The sequence below is a fragment of the Schistocerca americana genome, chromosome 1, assembly GCF_021461395.2.
Source record: "Schistocerca americana isolate TAMUIC-IGC-003095 chromosome 1, iqSchAmer2.1, whole genome shotgun sequence".
In the NCBI taxonomy this organism is placed as follows: Eukaryota; Metazoa; Arthropoda; class Insecta; order Orthoptera; family Acrididae; genus Schistocerca; species Schistocerca americana.
This window is the reverse complement of record NC_060119.1, coordinates 167,794,438-167,814,889: the sequence shown is the minus strand read 5'-3', so window position 1 is coordinate 167,814,889 and position 20,452 is coordinate 167,794,438. Positions and strand designations below refer to the sequence as shown.

The 20,452-nt window shown below is 37.1% G+C and overlaps 1 protein-coding gene across 1 annotated transcript in view; it reads left to right on the top strand.

Moving 5' to 3' along the window:
* Positions 1–20,452, top strand: part of LOC124552186 (calcium-activated potassium channel slowpoke) — an 881,186-nt gene that overhangs the window by 564,001 nt on the left and 296,733 nt on the right. Inside the window, exon 15 of the mRNA XM_047126498.1 lies at positions 6,154–6,216. Within this exon, the coding sequence (XP_046982454.1) occupies positions 6,154–6,216 (63 nt within the window). The remainder of the gene's footprint in view (positions 1–6,153; positions 6,217–20,452) is intronic.

Sequence of the window (20,452 nt, the reverse complement as noted above, 5' to 3'; positions counted from 1 at the left end):
CAATGAGTTTGGCAAAAACTGACAATAATGAGACTGGTCTATAGTTTTCTAAATTTGCTTTGTCACCTTTTTTATAAATAATGATCACTTTGGTAATTTTAAGACAGTGAGTGAGGAAAGGTTCCAGTTGAGAAAGATGAGTTGATTATCTCTGCAAGTGGTGTTGCAATGTTTATAATACATTCCGCTATTATGAAGTCTGGAATACTATCAATTCCTCAGGACAGTTTCCTGAGGATTTTTGCTATGTGAATGATTTCATTTGGGAATGTGTCATAGAGATAGATTGAGTTGAGGCAAGAATTTACTTTATTCTGTTGGTTAATTGGACTATCTTTCTTATTATTAATTATTAGGTTTGTTTAATTGTCTTCATAGTACTGCAAGAAGAGATTTTCAATCTGCTGTGGCTCAGTTATTCTCTTGTTGTCACAGTTCAGTGTGATATTTTCCTCCTACTATTTCCTTCCTGTTTTATTACTTTTCAGATTGTTTGGTTTTTATTTTCTGATTCTTACATAAACTTATCATTTGCCATTATTTTTGCCTGACATAAGAGTTTTTTTACACCTGAATAAGTTGAGGAGAGGGGATATGTTGTGTTTTTTTCTGTAACTGAGCAATTTTCTTTTTGTGTTGCTTGAGACATTTATGCCTCTTGGTATCCATGACTTTGTTTGACGTATCTCGTCTTATTAATGGATCTTAACTTATAATTGTTTGAAATACTTATCCATCTTGTGAACCATTGACACTACTTCTATAGTACTGTATAAGGTATTATTAACTACTTCATTCCTATGAGTACAATATATATATAATCACAGTTTTCCTCCTGCTTTTCTCCCCTGTCCATTACAGAACAGTTGTGACACAATGGACCTTGAGTAGTGCTCATGTCAAATTTTTCAAAAATTTTCAAGGTAGTAGTGAAAACTCACTGAAAAATGCAGGTTTGTGCAACCCAACTACATACCAGTACATCATATGAGAATATAGTTCTGATCTCTCAGGTTTCCTCATTGTGATTGATTAATGGCTTGCTTCTGGATGTTCTGCCAAGTTATTGTTTCCAATTTATTCACAATATTTCGACAAATTGCCCAGCTTTATTCTTCAGATGTTGAGAATATTACTGTTACGTGCACTCACTGCCTGGACTACAACCAGACCGTGAACTGTTGTTGATCGCAAGCCGCTATTTATAGCTGAGTTCAATCCCACTGCTGTTTACACCCTTTTATGCTTTTATGTTTCAAAGAGCTTGAACTATTATTCTGTGAATTGCTAATTTTTTCAGTATTTTCCTGCTCTGCTGGATGTGACGGTTTGTGAGATTTCAGTAAATTGAGTGCCTGACAGCAGTCATTTGTAGCTTTAGGATATGGATTTTATGGTCAGTTTTGATGTAGTTTAACTCTTCACATGAGCTCCACTTTCTAATCCCTTGGAACTAATCATGGGAAACTTTTAATCATTGTTTCACAGAACTTAGTATTTACATTTTGACATAATCTTTTTTCCTGTTCAACAGAAAATATTGTGAATTAAAGAGTAGCTTGGTAATGGGTAATGTGTTATCATCCTTTATGGTTATGGTGAACCTTTGAAGCAAAGGCACTAGAATTCGCCAAGCTGAAACCAACATGTTTGTCTCATAATGTACATGATCTAAATCTTTCAGATACAGGAGACAAGTCAAAATTGCGATAAAATTTCATCTTAAACAAAGAACAGCTGATGTTAACAAACAGCATCATAATGATAATACAGTTTTTTATATATACATACAAAAACTTGTAACACTTCATTACTCCTTGCTCTATCATCTCTTCCTCTATGAATTCATTTGTTAAATAGTAGCATTTCTCCAACAGGATCCACTGTAGCCTCATTTTAAAAATTTCTGGCTTCATATTAAATATGTTTTTGCCCATTAACTTGTTACATATTGTCATCCCCATATAACTGTGGAGTCCATGCACATAATTTCAACTGGTGCATGGGTAGCATAAAATTATTTTCATTTGTTGTGTTATATGTGTTTAAACTGATTCTCCTCAAATAATTTTTGTCTGCTGTGTAGGAAGACTATAATTTTATAAATGTGTATGAAGTGAACAGTTAAGATTTGTAGTTGCTGAACAAATGGGTGACAAAACTGTTTGCTGTTTAGAGCATATGTATCGGACAATTTTCTTTTGCAGTTTCAGTATTCGAGGTACACTACTTGAACTTCCCTGGAAGATTGTGTGGTGTCACCACCAGACACCACACTTGCTAGGTGGTAGCTTAAATCGGCCGCGGTCCATTTAGTACATGTCGGACCCGCGTGTCGCCACTGTGTGATCGCAGACCGAGCGCCACCACAAGGCAGGTCTCGAGATACGGACGAGCACTCGCCCCAGTTGTACGACGACTTTGCTAGTGACTACACTGACGAAGCCTTTCTCTCATTTGCCGAGAGACAGTTAGAATAGCCTTCAGCTAAGTCCATGGCTACGACCTAGCGAGGCGCCATTTGTAACATTGCATGTACCTCAAGATAGAGTCTCACTTGTATCACCAAGAACGTTGTAAACCAATGCAGATATAAAAGTTAAGTGTTCTAGTAGCTACATACTTTTCTTTATAACATTAATAAGTATCCTGTTTCAGACCTCTATCTAACCTCCTTGAAATAACGCGTGCCTTTCGGCTACTTCAGTGTGGCGTAGCTGTCTTGTTACGCCACAATAGATTGTCCCATATCTAATGACAGATTCAGAATAACTATGATAAGCAAATTTTTGTGTACTCAAGTCACTGGAATTTGCTAGCATTTGCATCAAAAATGCTAAACTGCTTAGTTTATTTGAGAGGAAGTCAATATTTGAAATCCATCTTAACTTCTTGTCCACATTTAGTCCCAGGAATTTGACCATGTCAACTTCTTTCATAAGTTGATTGTTATGTTGTATTTTAAGATCCACGCATTTTGAAGGTTTGGTTTTGAAATATACCATATGGGTTTTTGCAATGTTCAGTATCAACCCATTTAATTGAAACTACTTCTCTAAAGTATCCAGTGTGCTTATGACGGAGCTCAGAATTTGTTCTGCATCATCATCTTCATAATAACAGAAGTATTATCTGCAAACAGTACTGATGGGGGATTTATATTTATTGTTAAGTCATTTATGTAGAATAGGAACAGGCTTGGCCCAAAATGGAGCCTTGGGGCACACCTTGTGATACTGTACTCCATTTAGAATAACAATTCACTTCATCTGAGGTGATAGTTACACTTTGTTTTCTGTTGTGTAAGTATGAAGTTAGCCAATTTAGAGCATTGCCCAGAGTAGAAAACCCCTGAGAGCCTTTGTGTTTCATGGAGTATCAGTATGAGCTCTGAAAAAACAAAGAACATTAAAGGGTGCAGGGAGTGTCAGATACTGAACTCCGCTATAAATAGTGGCATCAGACCAACAATAGTTCCAAGTCTGGTTGGAGTCAGACTGCAAATAAACATTGCAGCAAAATTTGTGGCACCTGAAGAGGACAGCTGTGTTGGTTATTGAAATAGTGTGCATAAAATGGAAACCATACATTGCCAGAAGACCTAGAAGCACACCATTAGAGAATATAGTTATGTGTGTTTGTAAACCGCTGAAATTAGCAAGTAAACTGGGGTGAAGAAAGTTAGATTAAAAAGTTTACACAACAATAATGAATTTGTACCAGAACAATTTCTCGATTAATCATCTGAATCATTATATGCAGGTCATTACTTACCTTCAAGAGACAAAATTCCAGATGATGCAAGTAGGAACACAAACAAATTAATAAAATTATTCCTAGCTTTTGGATCTTGTGGAGGAACAAATTATTGATTGTGGAAGATTGCAAAGCAGGTGCAGGTCCCTCTCAAACTGGCGTCCAAGTGATTGACCCTTCCTTTTCAACCATTGTCAACCTGTCCCTCTTTCCTGCCCTAAGAAGGCATATATTAGTTCTGAAAGAGGAATAGCTTTTACGCTTTGTAGTGTTTCTACGTACTGTATTTGGAATTTTCTCTCTTGACAGTAAGTTCTGTCCCTTTCTAATTTGGCAGTTTTCTCAGTAGAATTTTCCTTTTGATGTCATTGTATACAGTCAAAAACTTTTGAGTTTAAGTAGAATGGACAGGAAGAAAGAAATATGGATTATTTATTTACTGATTTTGTGTATTTGGTAGTGTTTCATGAAGGTGTCACAAAATTAAGAATTTTATATAAATTTTGTGAACTTTTATTTTATGTAGTGTGACTATCAACAAATCTGTTACACCATCTGCTGGGAATCTTTTGTTTGGGAATTTAAATGAGTGAATAAAATGTTTAGGGTACATTTTTTTTTTATTTTTAAATACTCCTATCTCTCTATTATAGCTCTTTAGATACATTTTGAGGTAGCCATCAAGACATTTTGAAGTTTATCATTTGTTATGAAATTTCTTAAAAGGAAATTAAGTATATTTTTTCTTTTCTTTTGTGGCAATATTTACTTCTTCTGTATTTTTATTTATACTGCTCTTCCTCTTCTACTAACAACTGCGCATTTGTAGCTGATGAGGATTACCTGTATGCAAGTAAGTTAGGCTACATCTGAGGCACATCTCCTTTCACTCACATCATCATAATAGCACTAAAGAAATCACACCTTCCTACTACTTTCTGTGAAGGATTTGTGTATAATTTTTCAGAAGTCATATTTATATTGAAAAACTTATTCATCTGCATATATCAATAGTAATTATTGTACTGGGTGCAATAATATGAACCTCCTACTCAGTGCAATGATTTTTATTTCTATTATTTGCATTGAATTTCTATAGTGTTTTCAAAATTTGTTATCATTTGTAAGGCATCATAGTAATTGTTTCAGCACAGTTACCCTACTCGTACACATCTAAAATTCAAAAGCATGTCACCTGCAGATAGAGAAGCTGCTGAACTTAATTGTTACTCAAAACACTAATGCAACCTGAAATTCATTATCTGTTGCTCATGTTTATGATATTTATCTTTAATGACAAGAAGCTGCACTGCAATTTATTGTCAGTATTTAAAAATAGCAATTTCCCTATGCTTATAAAATTGTAGCTTTTTGTGCAATTTCTCAAAATAATTTCCTTTATAGCAGAAGAATTCTAAAATGTGTTGCACCATGTAGTGATTGGCATGATTGTTAGCATGTTTTCTGTTTAGTATTTTCCCCTCTGAATGGCATGTATGTTGATAACTATTGTTAGAATATGAAATGAAAATTGTCTGTATGTTTTGTATTAAAAAATGTTTTATTATAGTTCAATCTGTGATTTAACTTCTGTAATTTCTCCTTTACTTAAAAACTGATTCACGATTACAGTGCACAGTTCAAAAGGTGAACTATGAAGGTCTCAGTGTGCAAAATTAGCATCCAGTTATCTTGCTGCAAGAGCTGTTGCAACAGCCCTCACATACATGAAATACATCTCTGTAGTGTTGTATGTGCATGTCCAATGTGGCCACTGATGATACCTTTATATTAGCTGAAGCAGAGGACTTTAAGCTACTGGCAATTACATTCCTCCATGGCTCAGCTCTTGATCTGTGGACTGTATGGTAGCTACATTTTGCTTCCATTCCATTCTGTACTAGTAAGAGAAATAATGCAGTATCCTAACATTAATATCATGAGTAACATATCTGTGTACCTCACATGCTTATCAATTACTGCATTATATATGCCAGTGAAGAAATAGGTCTACTATTCCTAGTCAAGAACTAGAATCTATTATTATTTCAGTTCATATATCTTACTTTATAATTTTTGAGATTGCATTATATGTATTTTGTATAGACCCATAGTGCCATTCAGAGCTTTTTATTTTTGTATCAGGACATAATGTAACAGCTTAATAATTGTTATGCTTTCAATGACCAGTCTCATGTTATTCAAATCAAACCTATTGTATGTGTCTCTGAAACACTTAAAATTGAAAACTGTCTCTTAGTGGGTGTCATGTCCTGATAGATTTTGCTTTGCCTTTTAGTCAGTGATGTAGATCATTAAGTCCACAATATCTCATATGGAGTGAAGGGTGAATCTGTTTGGGCATTTAAGTCGGGAGTTTGTGGTTTCTTCTTGCAGATGAGCACCACCCTCCCCCTACGTTCACGCCACCTGAGTTGCCAAAGAAGGTGCACATACGAGGTATTTGCTAAATCAGAAACAAAAGCACATTAAAAGAAAATATATGAAACAGTGTAAATCTTTCTGAAATTAACAGAGCAGCAACGATTGTGGACGGCTGTTGTCAAGATAATAATGTTAATTATAATAATACTCATGCAAATATTGTCAACAAGCAGATGATAAGAAAATGGTGCAACTTTTTCCCTGACAGATACTTGTGGCAGTCATATTCATCTCCTGACATGTATGGCTGCTGCTTCAGTGTCTGAAGTGTTGATTGAACCTCAAAAGACATTGTAGTCGCCCAAAATCTGAGCTGAACTGTGCTGAACTTCCTATTCATGAGCTCGTAGTGCATAATAATTTCATAGTAAAGCAGCAGTGACTATTTCAACAGTAGTTCCCCACTATTCACTCGTAGATACAGCTTCCAAGAACTTCAGTATGCATTTTTTCCAGAAGGTTGCTGTTTGGTAACTTCTTGTTGTAATAAAGATTTTTGGTATGTGCCACTGCATGCTTTATACATTCTAGTGTAACTGCATACTGTATCATAATATGAATGTAACAAAAGGATTTTATAGCTTCAAAAAATTTATTTGCAACCATTATCAGCTGGGTATCTGTCAGAGTAGACAATCTGTAGTCACTGTCCACAGGGAAGAGCTGTTGTTTTGTAACTAATCTCAGAAGCATTGTTCTTGTATAATATGAAGCAATTTCTTGACATTTATTTTTTGCAGTTACAGCATGTAGCATGTTATGAAGCAGAGCACTGTGAAAGAATTATCAGTTATTAAAGTACTACATGCCTCATAAATTTGCCATTCTGTGTAGCATCTGTAAGTAACTTCCTCTTTATTTTTATCAGCATAGGGTGCTCCTTGCCTTGATAAACTATGCACTTGTAGTTCAGTGTCCTATTTTCATGAATTACTTGGTTTTTGTCTCAATTATGTTCCCATAAACTACCATATAGTGTTTATTTTGTTTAGCACTCTTTATGTTAAATCCAGTGCCTCATCCACTTGCATCACTGTATCTTTTTGTATGTATTTAGCGTATTTTCCCAACAGAAACAAAGTCACTGATTTTGATGGTATGTATTTCATTTCCCTATGGATTTCGAATATTTCTCCTTGTTGTCAAAAACTGTAATTTTGTATGTAAATTGTGTCACACTCTTTACTTGTCAATTTGATCAAGATCTGCTATCTACTTAAACCCTCATGTGTAATCTATGAAAGGTTTTCTTCCAGGAATAACACCTCATAGGCAATTTCAGTTATTTATTTTCTTGTTGACATTTGGTTTTGAGACTTGGAACAACTTCATCAATGGAGCTTCCATTCATTATTGTGTATTTCTTCATGGTACATCAGTATTTTCTCTCTAGTCTCGGTGAAGTCCTATGAGACAGACTTGAAAAAAGTATAGAATTCTTAAAGGAAGTATCCTCATTGTTACCAGAATTGGAATAACAATAATATTTATAATGTCAGTGACAAGGAGACCACTTCGGAGCGCATTTGTAGAAAGCTCAGCTACATTTTGTGTCCTCTTTAACTCTTTAACTGTTTGCCATCTCTCACCATGTGGATGTTGAGGAGTAGACATGGTGAATTCTTTATTGGGAAGTGTAATTAAAGTAACATAAAAATAACAGATGTTTCATATACATTATCAGGCTAAAAAAGAATGAAAACTTTTGAAAGGTTAAGAAAACTTTTAAAAGTTCACTCATCATGATTTAAAACTTTCTAAACATCATTCGTTGTCAGTCCATAAAATGTATGCCTAAATATGGTGTCAATTGTCAACTTGGTTCCACTGAGGCAGAGGTTTTATTGATTGACACTGAATGATGTATTACAAGCTTTAAATTGTCATGAGTGAACTTTCAAAAGTTTTTGTACTTTGTAGCTGGATAATTTGCAACAAATGGGTGTCATTATTATGTCACTTTAACATTAACTACATATCTGATGATGGCAGTAACCAAACAATATTTTAAATTTAATAGGCTGTATAAAAATATAATGAAATTGCATAGATGAAAAATCCACTCACAAAGCAGCAGCAGGAGAACACACATATAAAGGTATTTAAAAATTTCAAGCTCTCAGAGCCAGTGGCTCTTTCTTCTGGCAGAGGGGTTGAACGGGAAGGAAGAGCAGTGAAGGAAAAGGACTAGTGAGGTTTAGAAAAAGAAGTAAAGTTCAGAAAATTTGCCCAGAACCCCAGGTCAGGAGAGACTTACCTGGCGGGATTAGAAGGAAAGAGTGATTGTTGGGGACTGCAATGGAAAAGATTTGGAAACCTGAGAACTTGAAGGTGAAAGGTAGAGTAATATGCAAGACAGACATTACTGTCAAAACAACTTAACACAGCTGAAAGTTAAGTCCATTTTATGTGAGAGAAGTGGGAAAGGCAGGGGGGGGGGGGGGGGGTTGCAAGGAAAAATAGATAGTTCAGAAAATGGAAGGTATAGAAAACTAAAAGAGAGTGAAGAAAGCAATAGCTATTGTGAAGAAATGCTGAAACCAAATAAATTATTGTAAATTATGGTCAAGTGAGTGATGATAACTAAGGCCATGCTGTTATGCCAGTTCTCATCTGCAGAGTTATGAGGAACTGTTGTCAGGGGGAAGAATGCAGATGGCTCATGTGATGATGAAGTAGGCACCAAGATCACAGCTGTCATTTTGCAAGTGGCTCTCCCTCTGATAGTGTATGTTTTTCCAATTATAGGGCTCATATAGGTCATAGTAAGAGGGTGCATGGGGCAAGTTTTACAGTGGAGATGGTCACAGAGATAGGACCAATAGGGTAGGGAAATGTGTGCAGAAGAAGCATAATAATGAGGGGATTTGGAGGTCAACATAAAGCTATTCTAGGTGTGGTGGACAAAATGTTGGATAGAGTGGACCTCATTTCAGGGCATTAGGCTGGAGTTACATCCAGTGTAGGCTAAGGTGAGAATGGTGGTGTATTGCTGTAAAGAGTCTGCATCTGTTAAATGCACTATGTGATCAAAAGTATCCACAAATCTGACTGAAAATGACTTATAAGTTCGTGGCACCTTCCATCGGTAATGCTGGAATTCAGTGTGCTGTTGGCCCACCCTTAACCTTGATGATAGCTTCCACTCTCCACTCTTGCAGGCATACATTCATTCAGGTGCTGGAAGGTTCCTTGGGGAATGACAGCCCAAGTTTTCTCACCTCCTGCCTAACTATCATAGTACTTGCAGTGGATCCTGATGGAGTTTGGAATCCCTGTGTGATGGACTGGTTAAATGTCTGGCTATTACACATCGTGACTCTCTTCAACTGTCAGCTGTTTCTGTCAGTCAACAGATGACGTCGGCCTGTATGTTTTTGTGCTGTACATGTCCCTTGATGTTTCCACTTCACTATCACATAGGAAACAGTGGACCTAGGTATGTTTAGAAATGTGTAAATTTTGCATACAGACCTATGACACAAGTGACACCCAATCACCTGACCGCACTCAAAACCTGTAAGTTTCTGCTCTCTCATGATGTCTAATGACTACTGAGGTTGCTGATAAGGAGTACCTGGCAGTAGGTGGCAGCACAATGCACCTGATATGAAAAACGTATGTTTTTGGGGATGTTTGGATACTTTTGATCACATAGTGTATGTTTCCCTTGAATGGCAAGAGTGTATGGAAGGGGAAATTTGACATGGAAAGGATGATAACTGTCAAAATGTAAATACTATTGTTTGTTAGTAGGTTTCATGTGAACAGAAGTACATAGCTGACCTTTGGGGAGGATGAGGTTAATGTCAAGGAAAGTGCCATGCATTTGGAATAGGACCATATGTAATATAATTGAGAGAATATATGTAGAGATTGCGAGACTCTTAGCATGTCAGCCTCAGCATGAGTCCATATGGCAAAGATGTCATTAGTGTATCTAAGCCAAAACAGGTTGAAGGAAAACCCCCTCCAAGTGAAGCATGAAAAGATTAACATAGGAAGGAGCCATCCTGTTTCCCATGGCCATATCCCTGATCTGTTTGTATGTTTGCCTCTCAAAGGTAAAGTACTTGTCGGTAAGTATACGGTTGATGAAGGTGAACAGGATGAATGTCATAAGTTTGGAATCCGGTGGGCACTGACTGAGGAAATGTTCATCAGCAGACAGACCATGTAATTGGGGGATGTTGGAGCAGAGGGAGGTGATACTAATGGTGACAAGCAAGATGTGTGCTGGGTGTGAGATGGGCAAAGATTTCATATGGTCCAGGAAATCTTTGGTGTCTTTAATAAATGAGGAAGGTCTTTGTTCTATGGGTTGCAGGTGTTGATCAACTAAAGCAGATATATGTTTGGTGGGTGCTGCAAAGCCAGCAACTATGGGGCGACCAGGGTGATTGGGTTTGAAGTTGTATGGACTGAGGTTGTTAGTCCTTGTGAGGGCCTGAGGTTTTAAGGAGGAGCTGCAGGTCAGTTTGAATCACAGGAATAGGATCTCGATGGCAGATGCTATAGCTAGAGGTGTCGACAGTTGATGTCTACTTTCTACGATTACATCTACATTGGTACTCTGCAAGCCACCATACGGCACATGGCAAAGGGTTCTCTGTACCTTTGATTACATATTCCCGTCATCCAGTACTACAGTGGTAGATCCCTTGTTCACTGGGAGGATATAGATGGAGTCATCAGTTTTTAGGGCATGAAGTACCTGGTGTTCTGCAGAACACAAGTTAGGATCATATTGTAGGGACCTGAGGAAGGATTGTGAAGCAATGCTGGATGTGAGTAATTTTTGGAAGCCTTTTAAGGGATGATTTTGAGGTAGTGGTGATGGATCAAGTTGGAATCTTGGTCAAAATTGTTCAAGGCACACTTCAATGTCAGGTTTTTGGATTGGGTTGCAATGTGAATCCAGTTGAAATTATGTGTGAAGTAAAGTACATCCATCAAAGCAGTGTGAGAAAAGGCAGGTTTAAGACTGAAAGTCAGACCCTTGGATAATAGTGATAATTCAAGAGGGGAGAGTAAACTTAGATGATAGGTTGAGAACACCATACTTGTGTCGAAGCAAGCTGGGGTACTTTTACTTCCCCTCTTGTTTTGCAGTCTGCCTTCTTAAAATTCATTTTGTTCTTAACTAATTATCATTAACATATGTGAGTATAATCTGCATTTTCATAAAAGAGAAAGGTTGGCCCTTGGTTTTAAAGGATATAACACTAGATCTAATTTTGTGCTTAGTTTTATATATGTGATTGATTTCCTAATTTATTTTGACTATTCCTAGTTAATACTATTGTTATAGGATGAAATCAGTAATTGTTTCATAACTTAAATTATATTGTTGACATTTAAAAAAATATAAATTCTGTCCTAAGTATAAACATTTAGAGGAACAACTAATAGCATTCATTAGGTATTTATTTGACTCTATTGGAAAACATCTTAGCAAAGCCAACCCTTAATTATTTCCAAAGTAATTAACAGTTTTGTCAAAAGTATTGTTTGCCTAACTATATATGTTAATTTCATGATTTAAACAAATACTTTGGCCTAACTCTTGTAGTAGAAGAAACTGTTAAAAAGAATCAATTTTTTGATATATTCAGTTAATTGGTTAATCGAGTAAGTTAAGTTTTAACTGTAATTTCTGCAAATTTAACTTTAAACAATGTGTAGTTTCAGTACCTATTATTGTGAGGATATATAAGGGCCCAATTTTTGGACCTGAGAGAGTCAGTCCATGGCCAAATTTCAGACAAGAAACCTGTGTTGGTTAGAACAACAACAATGCTTCAACTTAACTGTGGAATAAGTGTTACACAATTAGGCCATGTGTAAAAAACAAAGGCAGTGTCTGCTCCATATGTGCCTTTCTATTCTTCAAGAACTGTGAACTTTGTGGTTTGGTTTTTACTACTCATAGACATTCAACAGTAAACTATTGTAGCAGTATGTGGATGTTCGCCTGAAAACTAGCACCGGCTAGAGTGGCCAAGCGGTTCTAGATGCTACAGTCTGGAACCGCGCGACCACTATGGTTGCAGTTTCGAATCCTGCCTTGGGCAGGGATGTGTGCGATGTCCTTAGGTTAGTTAGGTTTAAGTAGTTCTAAGTTCTAGGGGACTGATGACCTCAGAAGTTAAGTCTCATAGTGCTCAGAGCCATTTGAACCATTTTATTAATGAGGCTTATCAAAAGTTAAACTATAGTGCACTGGCCATATTAAATGTGTATATGTGGGGTTGCGAAAAGTGTATGTAAAAGACTGTGGAATGCAAATGTGCAGCTGTTGGCTACATCATTTACTGTAGACAGTACTGCACTTCCACCCCCTATTTTTTCAGCCAGTACGTTGACACTGAGGAAAACAAATGAAGAATTAAAAGATGGTGACGAACCAGCACATAGTGTTGTGATTGGTTCTTGTGATTATGAGCTATCATTAGTCTGGCATGTTAAGAAGGTTAGCCAAGCCTGGTTTCCAGGAGAGGAGTTGTGGCTGATTGTGTGGCTGTTTAGGGAGCTGCAGAGGGACAGAAAGGGAAAACCAATGGTGAGATAATTTAAGAGAAGGGGGGTAGCTTTTCGAGATGAAGTCTGGCATGCTGTTTCAGTTTGAAGTTGGCTTAGAGGACAATACCACCAAAGAAAACATGAGGGGCAAATAAGTGCAGGATTTTGTAGGAGAGAAGTCTGTTGGAGTGGAAATTGGCAGATGACGCTGATTAGTCAATTAAGAGCAATAAATTGCTGTATTTGCAACCGTATAAGAGGTTGGTGTAGAGCGAGAGTAACTCCCAGGCACAAGTAAGTTTCAAGAAATGTAAGATCTTTGTTTTGATATTACAAAAGCATGTGTTCAGCATGAATGAATGTGTGATGGGATTCATCACGGCAAAAGAGGAGGGTGTGAAGTGTTGGAGATGGTGGATGCCAAGAAAGAACAAACAGAGGCTGGAAAAAGATAGAAAAATGCAAGAAAAGCAAGGTAAAAGAGTAGAAAAATCAAACAAATATTGTGAGAACAGCCGTAATGAGCTGGCAAGAATTTCCTACTGGAAAAGTGATCTGTATGATGCAAAAAAATTTGATTGGGGAAAAATGATCAATTGGGAAAGTCAGGGCTGAAAGAGGAAGTCGTTAGAGAAAATGTAATCCACTGTGTTTGGCAAATAACGTAATGCAGGAGATGGCAGTAAAAGTTGATCAGAAACTTATGTCTAAAAACAAACAGAGGCTGGAAAAAGATAGAAAAATGCAAGAAAAGCAAGGTAAAAGATTAGAAAAATCAAACAAAACATGAAAGAATTGCATGTAAGTGAGGTAAACGCTGTAACTGGCAAAACATGTATTATCAAAGAAGAGCCATCTGTCAAACAACATGTCATGTACCAGCTGTTACGTGCACACTGTCTGGCCTTTCACATCAGCGTGACTACCATCAATTTATCAGTTAGGATGACTCAGTGTAGGTAAACGGTGTATACTGGCAATACATAATATCCTTTTGCAGAGTATGCTTTGCAGCATGACAGTTGTGACCTTGGTACCTGTGTCACCGCATGTGCCATATTTATGCTTCCCCTGGCACCAGTTTCTCATGACTCTGCAGATGGGAACTGGCATAACAACATGGCCTTGGGTCTCACCACCCATCTATCCTCAATTCACTGAAATTTCTTCAGCCTCACCATTTCTTCACAGTAACTATTCCTGTCTTCATTCCCTGTTGGTTTTCTATATCTTCCATTTTCTGACCTGTCTATGTTTCCTCTTATCCTCCCTTCCTCCCCCCCACCCCTTTCTCTCTTCTCTCATATAAAATAGACTTAACTTTCAGCTGTTGTTAACATGTTTCAGCAGTAATGTCTGTTTTGTGTATTACACCTTTAAGCTGTCAGGTTTTCAAATCTCTGGTGCAGTACCCAATGACTAGTCTTTCCTTCTTATCTGATCCCGTAAGTCTCCAACTCTTCCCACTTCCTAAACATCATCAGTTCTTTTCCTTCACCACTCATCCTTCCCCTTCATCCATTCTGCCAAAAAGAAGAGCCACTGGCTCCGAAAACTTGCAAATTTTAAATTCCTTTATATGTGTGTTCTCATGCCACCATTTTGTGAGTAGCTTTTTTATCTGTCCAGCTACATTATATTTCCAAAAATTGATTAATTTTGAGGCTGTACAAAAATGAATTCTTTGTTGTTTGTCCTCTGTGAATTCCTATATCATTCATCTGATTGTGATGAAACTTTAGTGAGTTTTGTGTATGTGCCCGTGGAGATTTCTGTATGAGTAACAATCACATATGACCAATACGGTTGGGTTTAGGAGGGGGTGATGTAGAAACTGAAATCAGAAATGTCTGGATCAGTGTCAATCAAATTTTGTATGTGTGTGATTCATTTTTTGCACAACTTTTCTTGGAAAAATACTTTGGGGATAATATACCTCACAAACACCTCTAGGGCTGGAGGTGAGAAGATGTGATATATACAGATATTTGATAATGGCATACATAAGTATCAAACATGTAGTTCCCATTGTCACTTGACTTACTGGTGATAGTCATTTTATCATTTCACCCCTAGAACAGATCTGAAGGTGGTCATTATAGACCTAAACTGGTAGTCTGATGACAAAAAAATTTGTGAGCGTAGACATGAAGTAAAGGAAATTTATCCTAGAGTATATGATGGGATGGGAGTGCAAAGATAGTGACATAACAGCATACCTTTGTAATGTCTGAAGGATAATCTACCAAAATTGGCACATGTGTCACTTGCTGTGTGGAAAAATTTACTGTGGGGCTAAGATATCCATATTATTGCTGAGGGTGTGGATTCAGTGAGAATGGATGATATGTAGAAACCTCAAAAAATATTCTGTTTGTATTGCTGTCCTGTAATTGGTTGACTTGGAATCTGTTAAAAGTAGGAAGTAATTTTTTTTTAAATCTGCGTTGTTCAGTGCGACAATCACATTGTGAGAATGAGCACTCCAGTGATCCAATAATTTTGCCAGCACATTTTGGGGCTAAAGATCATGTGATATGGATTAATACCATAGATACATTTGAAGTTCTTGGCTTTTTTTGGAGAAAGAAGTATCTTCAGAATTCATATGGACCTGTAGGGTGTAGTTTACTGGAAATACAAATGAAATATGTGTGTGTTTGTCTTAGATATAATGCAATTTTAAATTATGTGGTCACATGTTTAAATTCATTTGAATTTTCTGGTGTGCCACAGCACTGATTCTCACTCAGAAATGTGGCCCAATAATTCTTCAGCACGGCATTAATCCACCATGATTGTGTAATGTAACCATGCTCGCTGTCAGAAATCTAAAGCTAAACCTCATCAAAGTGACAGTTCTGAATGGCAACTCAGAAGGAGAGGACATTCTGAGTTCATGTATTCCATCATTCCCACCAACATGCCAATTGATTTCAAGTTACTGCAGTTCCCCATTTACTTGGTGTTGTCAATGACAGTCAACAGTGTACTGGATCAGTTGCTTCAAGTGCGTAGATTAAATCTGGAAAATCCATGGTTTTCACATAGTCAGTTATATGTTGGATGCTTATGAGTGTGACAGCTGAAAAATTTATTTGTTTTTGCAGAAGAAAGAAAGAACACAAATGTTGTATTGCCCATAGCACTTCCATTAGTTTTTTTTCAAACTTAATTTGACATACAAAATATCATTATCATTTATTTTACACATGTCAGTGTGTCTGCTTGGTACATGTGTATCTACTTAGAAATTAAAAAGTGCATTGCTATGCATGTCAGACACAGGTAGCAATGCAATGTATTAAGTGATCTAGACAGGCTTATTCACAAAACATCAACTTTTATCATGGACTCAGTCCAGAAGTTTATTTCCTTGACTAGTGCAGTAAGTCTGCGAGTGTCCATTACCATTGTTCAAGACATGTTCATTAAGAATAAGAGGCACAGTTTTTAAATGAAGTTTCTGGGTCACATTTTGATAGCAAGCTCTCTCTCCTTTGAGGGTCCCTCAAAGCACTGAATATCCTTAAGTTCCTTAGACACATTTCCTGTTTTATGATTCCAACTCAATTACAGATGGCTGATGTGTGGATCAACAGTGTTTACAAATGTAAATATCATGAATATTATGTACCCAAGAATGGATTTAACTAGCCATTCTTTATGTTGTATATGATAAGCCACAAACATACATCTGACATTAAGTGTAAAATTTCTTGACTGATCCTCAGTCACAACCTTTCCATCTGTTTCCTCATTCCAATTTTGAAATGGTTCTCATAAATCACTTGCATCCCATGAAGTCATCTGGGATGCATGTGAAAGAAGACCTAAAGCTGATCACCACCTTGAACTCTAAAGATACCCAGAATTAATTGATTTTTATTGCAATGTAGGCAGAAGGTGTCAGGTGAATACAGGGTTATAAACACAAAATCAAATAGGGGTAATGCAGGAGTATGTTTAATAATGAATAAAAAAATAGGAGTGCGGGTAAGCTACTACAAACAGCATAGTGAACGCATTATTGTGGCCAAGATAGACATGAAGCCCATGCCTACTACAGTAGTACAAGTTTATATGCCAACTAGCTCTGCAGATGATGAAGAAATTGATGAAATGTATGATGAGATAAAATAAATTATTCAGGTAGTGAAGGGAGACGAAAATTTAATAGTCATGGGTGACTGGAATTCGAGAGTGGAAAAAGGGAGAGAAGGAAACATAGTAGGTGAATATGGATTGGGGCTAAGAAATGAAAGAGGAAGCCGCCTGGTAGAATTTTGCACAGAGCATAAATTAATCATAGCTAACACTTGGTTCAAGAATCGTGAAAGAAGGTTGTATACATGGAAGAAAGGTATCAGATAGATTATATAATGGTAAGACAGAGATGTAGGAACCATGTTTTAAATTGTAAGACATTTTATATGGTTATAAACTGTAGATTAAAACTGAAGAAACTGGGAAAAGGTGGGAATTTAAGGAGATGGGACCTTGATAAACTGTCTAAACCAGAGGTTGTAGAGAGTTTCAGGGGGAGCATAAGGTAACAATTGACAGGAATGGTTGGAAAGAAATACAGTAGAAGAAGAATGGGTAGCTCTGAGGGATGAAGTAGTGAAGGCAGCAGATGATCAAGTAGTGAAGGCAGCAGATGATCAAGTAGATAAAAAGATGAGGGCTGGTAGAAAACCTTGGGTAACAGAAGAAATATTGAATTTAATTGATGAAAGGAGAAAATATAAAAATGCAGTAAATGAAGCAGGCAAAAAGGAATACAAACGTCTCAAAAATGAGATCGACAGGAAGTGCAAAACTGCTAAGCAGGGATGGCTAGAGGACAAATATGTGGATGTAGAGGCTTATCTCACTAGGGGTAAGATAGATACTGCCTACAGGAAAATTAAAGAGACCTTTGGAGAAAAGAGAGCCACTTGCATGAATATCAAGAGCTCAGATGGAAACCCAGTTCGAAGCAAAGAAGGGAAAGCAGAAAGGTGTAAGGAGTATATAGAGGGTCTATACAAGGGCAATGTACTTGAGGACAATATTATGGAAATGGAAGAGGATGTAGATAAAGATGAAATGGGAGATACGATACTGCATGAAGAGTTTGACAGAGCACTGAAAGACCTGAGTCGAAACAAGGCCCAGGGAGTAGGCAATATTCCATTAGAACTACTGATGGCCTTGGGAGAGCCAGTCATGACAAAACGCTACCATCTGGTGAGTAAGATGTATGAGACAGGCAAAATACCTTCAGACTTCAAGAAGAATGTAATAATTCCAATCCCAAAGAAAGCAGATGTTGACAGTTTTGAAAATTACCGAACTATCAGTTTAATAAGTCACAGTTGCAAAATACTAACGCAAATTCTTTACAGATGAATGGAAAAACTGGTAGTAGCCGACCTCGGGGAAGATCAGTTTGGATTCCGTAGAAATGTTGGAACACGTGAGGCAATAGTGACCTTACGACTTATCTTAGAAGAAAGATTAAGGAAAGGCAAACCTACGTTTCTAGCATTTGTAGACTTAGAGAAGGCTTTTGACAATGTTGACTGGAATACTCTCTTTCAAATTCTAAAGATGGCAGGGGTAAAATACAGGGAGTGACAGGCTATTTACAATTTGTACAGAAACCAGATGGCAGCTATAAGAGTCGAGGGGCATGAAGGGGAAGCTGTGGTTGGGAAGGGAGTGAGAAAGGGTTGTAGCCTCTCCCCGATGTTATTCAATCTGTATGTTGAGCAAGCAGTAAAGGAAACAAAAGAAAAATTCGGAGTAAGTATTAAAATCCATGGAGAAGAAATAAAAACTTTGAGGTTCGCCGATGACATTGTAATTCTATCAGAGATAGCAAAGGACTTGGAAGAGCAGTTGAACGGAATGGACAGTGTCTTGAAAGGAGGATATAAGATGAACATAAACAAAAGCAAAACAAGGATAGTGGAATGTAGTCGAATTAAGTTGGGTGATGCTGAGGGTATTAGATTAGGAAATGAGGCACTTAAAGTAGTAAAGGAGTTTTGCTATTTGGGGAGCAAAATAACTGATGATGGTCGAAGTAGAGAGGATATAAAATGTAGACTGGCAATGGCAAGGAAAGCGTTTCTGAGGAAGAGAAATTTGTTAACATCGAGTATAGATTTAAATGTCAGGGAGTCGTTTCTGAAAGTATTTGTATGGAGTGTAGCCATGTATGGAAATGAAACATGGACGATAAATAGTTTGGACAAGAAGAGAATAGAAGCTTTCGAAATGTGGTGCTACAGAAGAATGCTGAAGATTAGATGGGTAGATCACATAACTAATGATGAAGTATTGAATAGAATTGGGGAGAAGAGGAGTATGTGGCACAACTTGACAAAAAGAAGGGATTGGTTAGTAGGACATGTTCTGAGCCATCAAGGGATCACAAATTTAGCATTGAGGGCAGCGTGGAGGGTAAAAATCGTAGAAGTAGACCAAGAGATGAATACACTAAGCAGATTCAGAAGGATGTGGGTTGCAGTAAGTACTGGGAGATGAAGAAGCTTGCACAGGATAGGGTAACATGGAGAGCTGCACCAAACCAGTCTCAGGACAGAAGACCACAACAACAACAGGCAGAAGGTTAATCCGAATTTCTGTATAAAATCAACTTTTGTAATATCTTAGACCAGAAAAATAATTTATGCATTGTGGGTTCAGCAGCTGTAAAATGCAAAAGTAGATCCCACAGCATAGATGAAGACCACTGGCTGGATTTTAAACTTTATTCCATTTTATTTCATGCCACTCCTGTTTTGGGAAGTATGTTCATCATCAAGTGGCAAGCACCTGTAAATATAAAAAATATGTTGACTAAATATGAAGAAACTGTTCTTCATTAACATATTAAATGGTGAAAGCCTGTGGATCTGATATACTATAATGAACTATGTGAATCAGAAAACAACATGCTGTGTTTGTGATCTTACATTCAAATGTCAGCAATCATAAATAGAAACCTACTAAAAGGTTGTCAACAATGGCAATGCATGAAGATCCAACAACCTATTCTTCTCAGTTGTTAGTTCCACTTGTCTCCTCAAAGTTTGCTTGAAAAATGCATTCACTTTCTATGACTTGTTTGGTACTCGAGATTTCAAGAACATTGGTGCAGATGAGACACATGCAATGAAATTACTTCTGAGTTCTTACTTCCTGTATACTTTTTAATCCATCCAGTGCATCGACAGCCCAAGGAAAGTAGTTTGCTCTTCCCAAGATACCCACTATTGTCCACATAGTGCATACCATAAGTTCCCGAATTAAGATAGTAAGAAATCCAGTATCAAAGGCATATAAATTTTTAGGGTAATATGCCATACTGCTTTTGGAACTACATTTGTCATCAAGTGGCAAGCATCTGTAAACATAAATATGTTGACAATTTCAAGGAAGCAGTTCTTCATGTCACATATAAAATGGTAAAGGCGTTGGCTCTAATATCTATAACAAACTATGTGAATCAGAAAACAACATGTTGTGCTTGTGAACTTGCATTCAAATGCTCAACATGAGTTTTAGTCTTTGCATGGGCATAGGTGAGTGTTCTTTCAATATTGTCTTGAATTTGTTGCTCAGAGTCCTCTAGCTCTCTGTTGAGTTTAACTGTTCATGTCTGTTTTAAGATATAGTAGAGAAAGAGGTGACAAATTTGGGTAGTCAGATGAATGGTGCAACATTGAGATTTTGT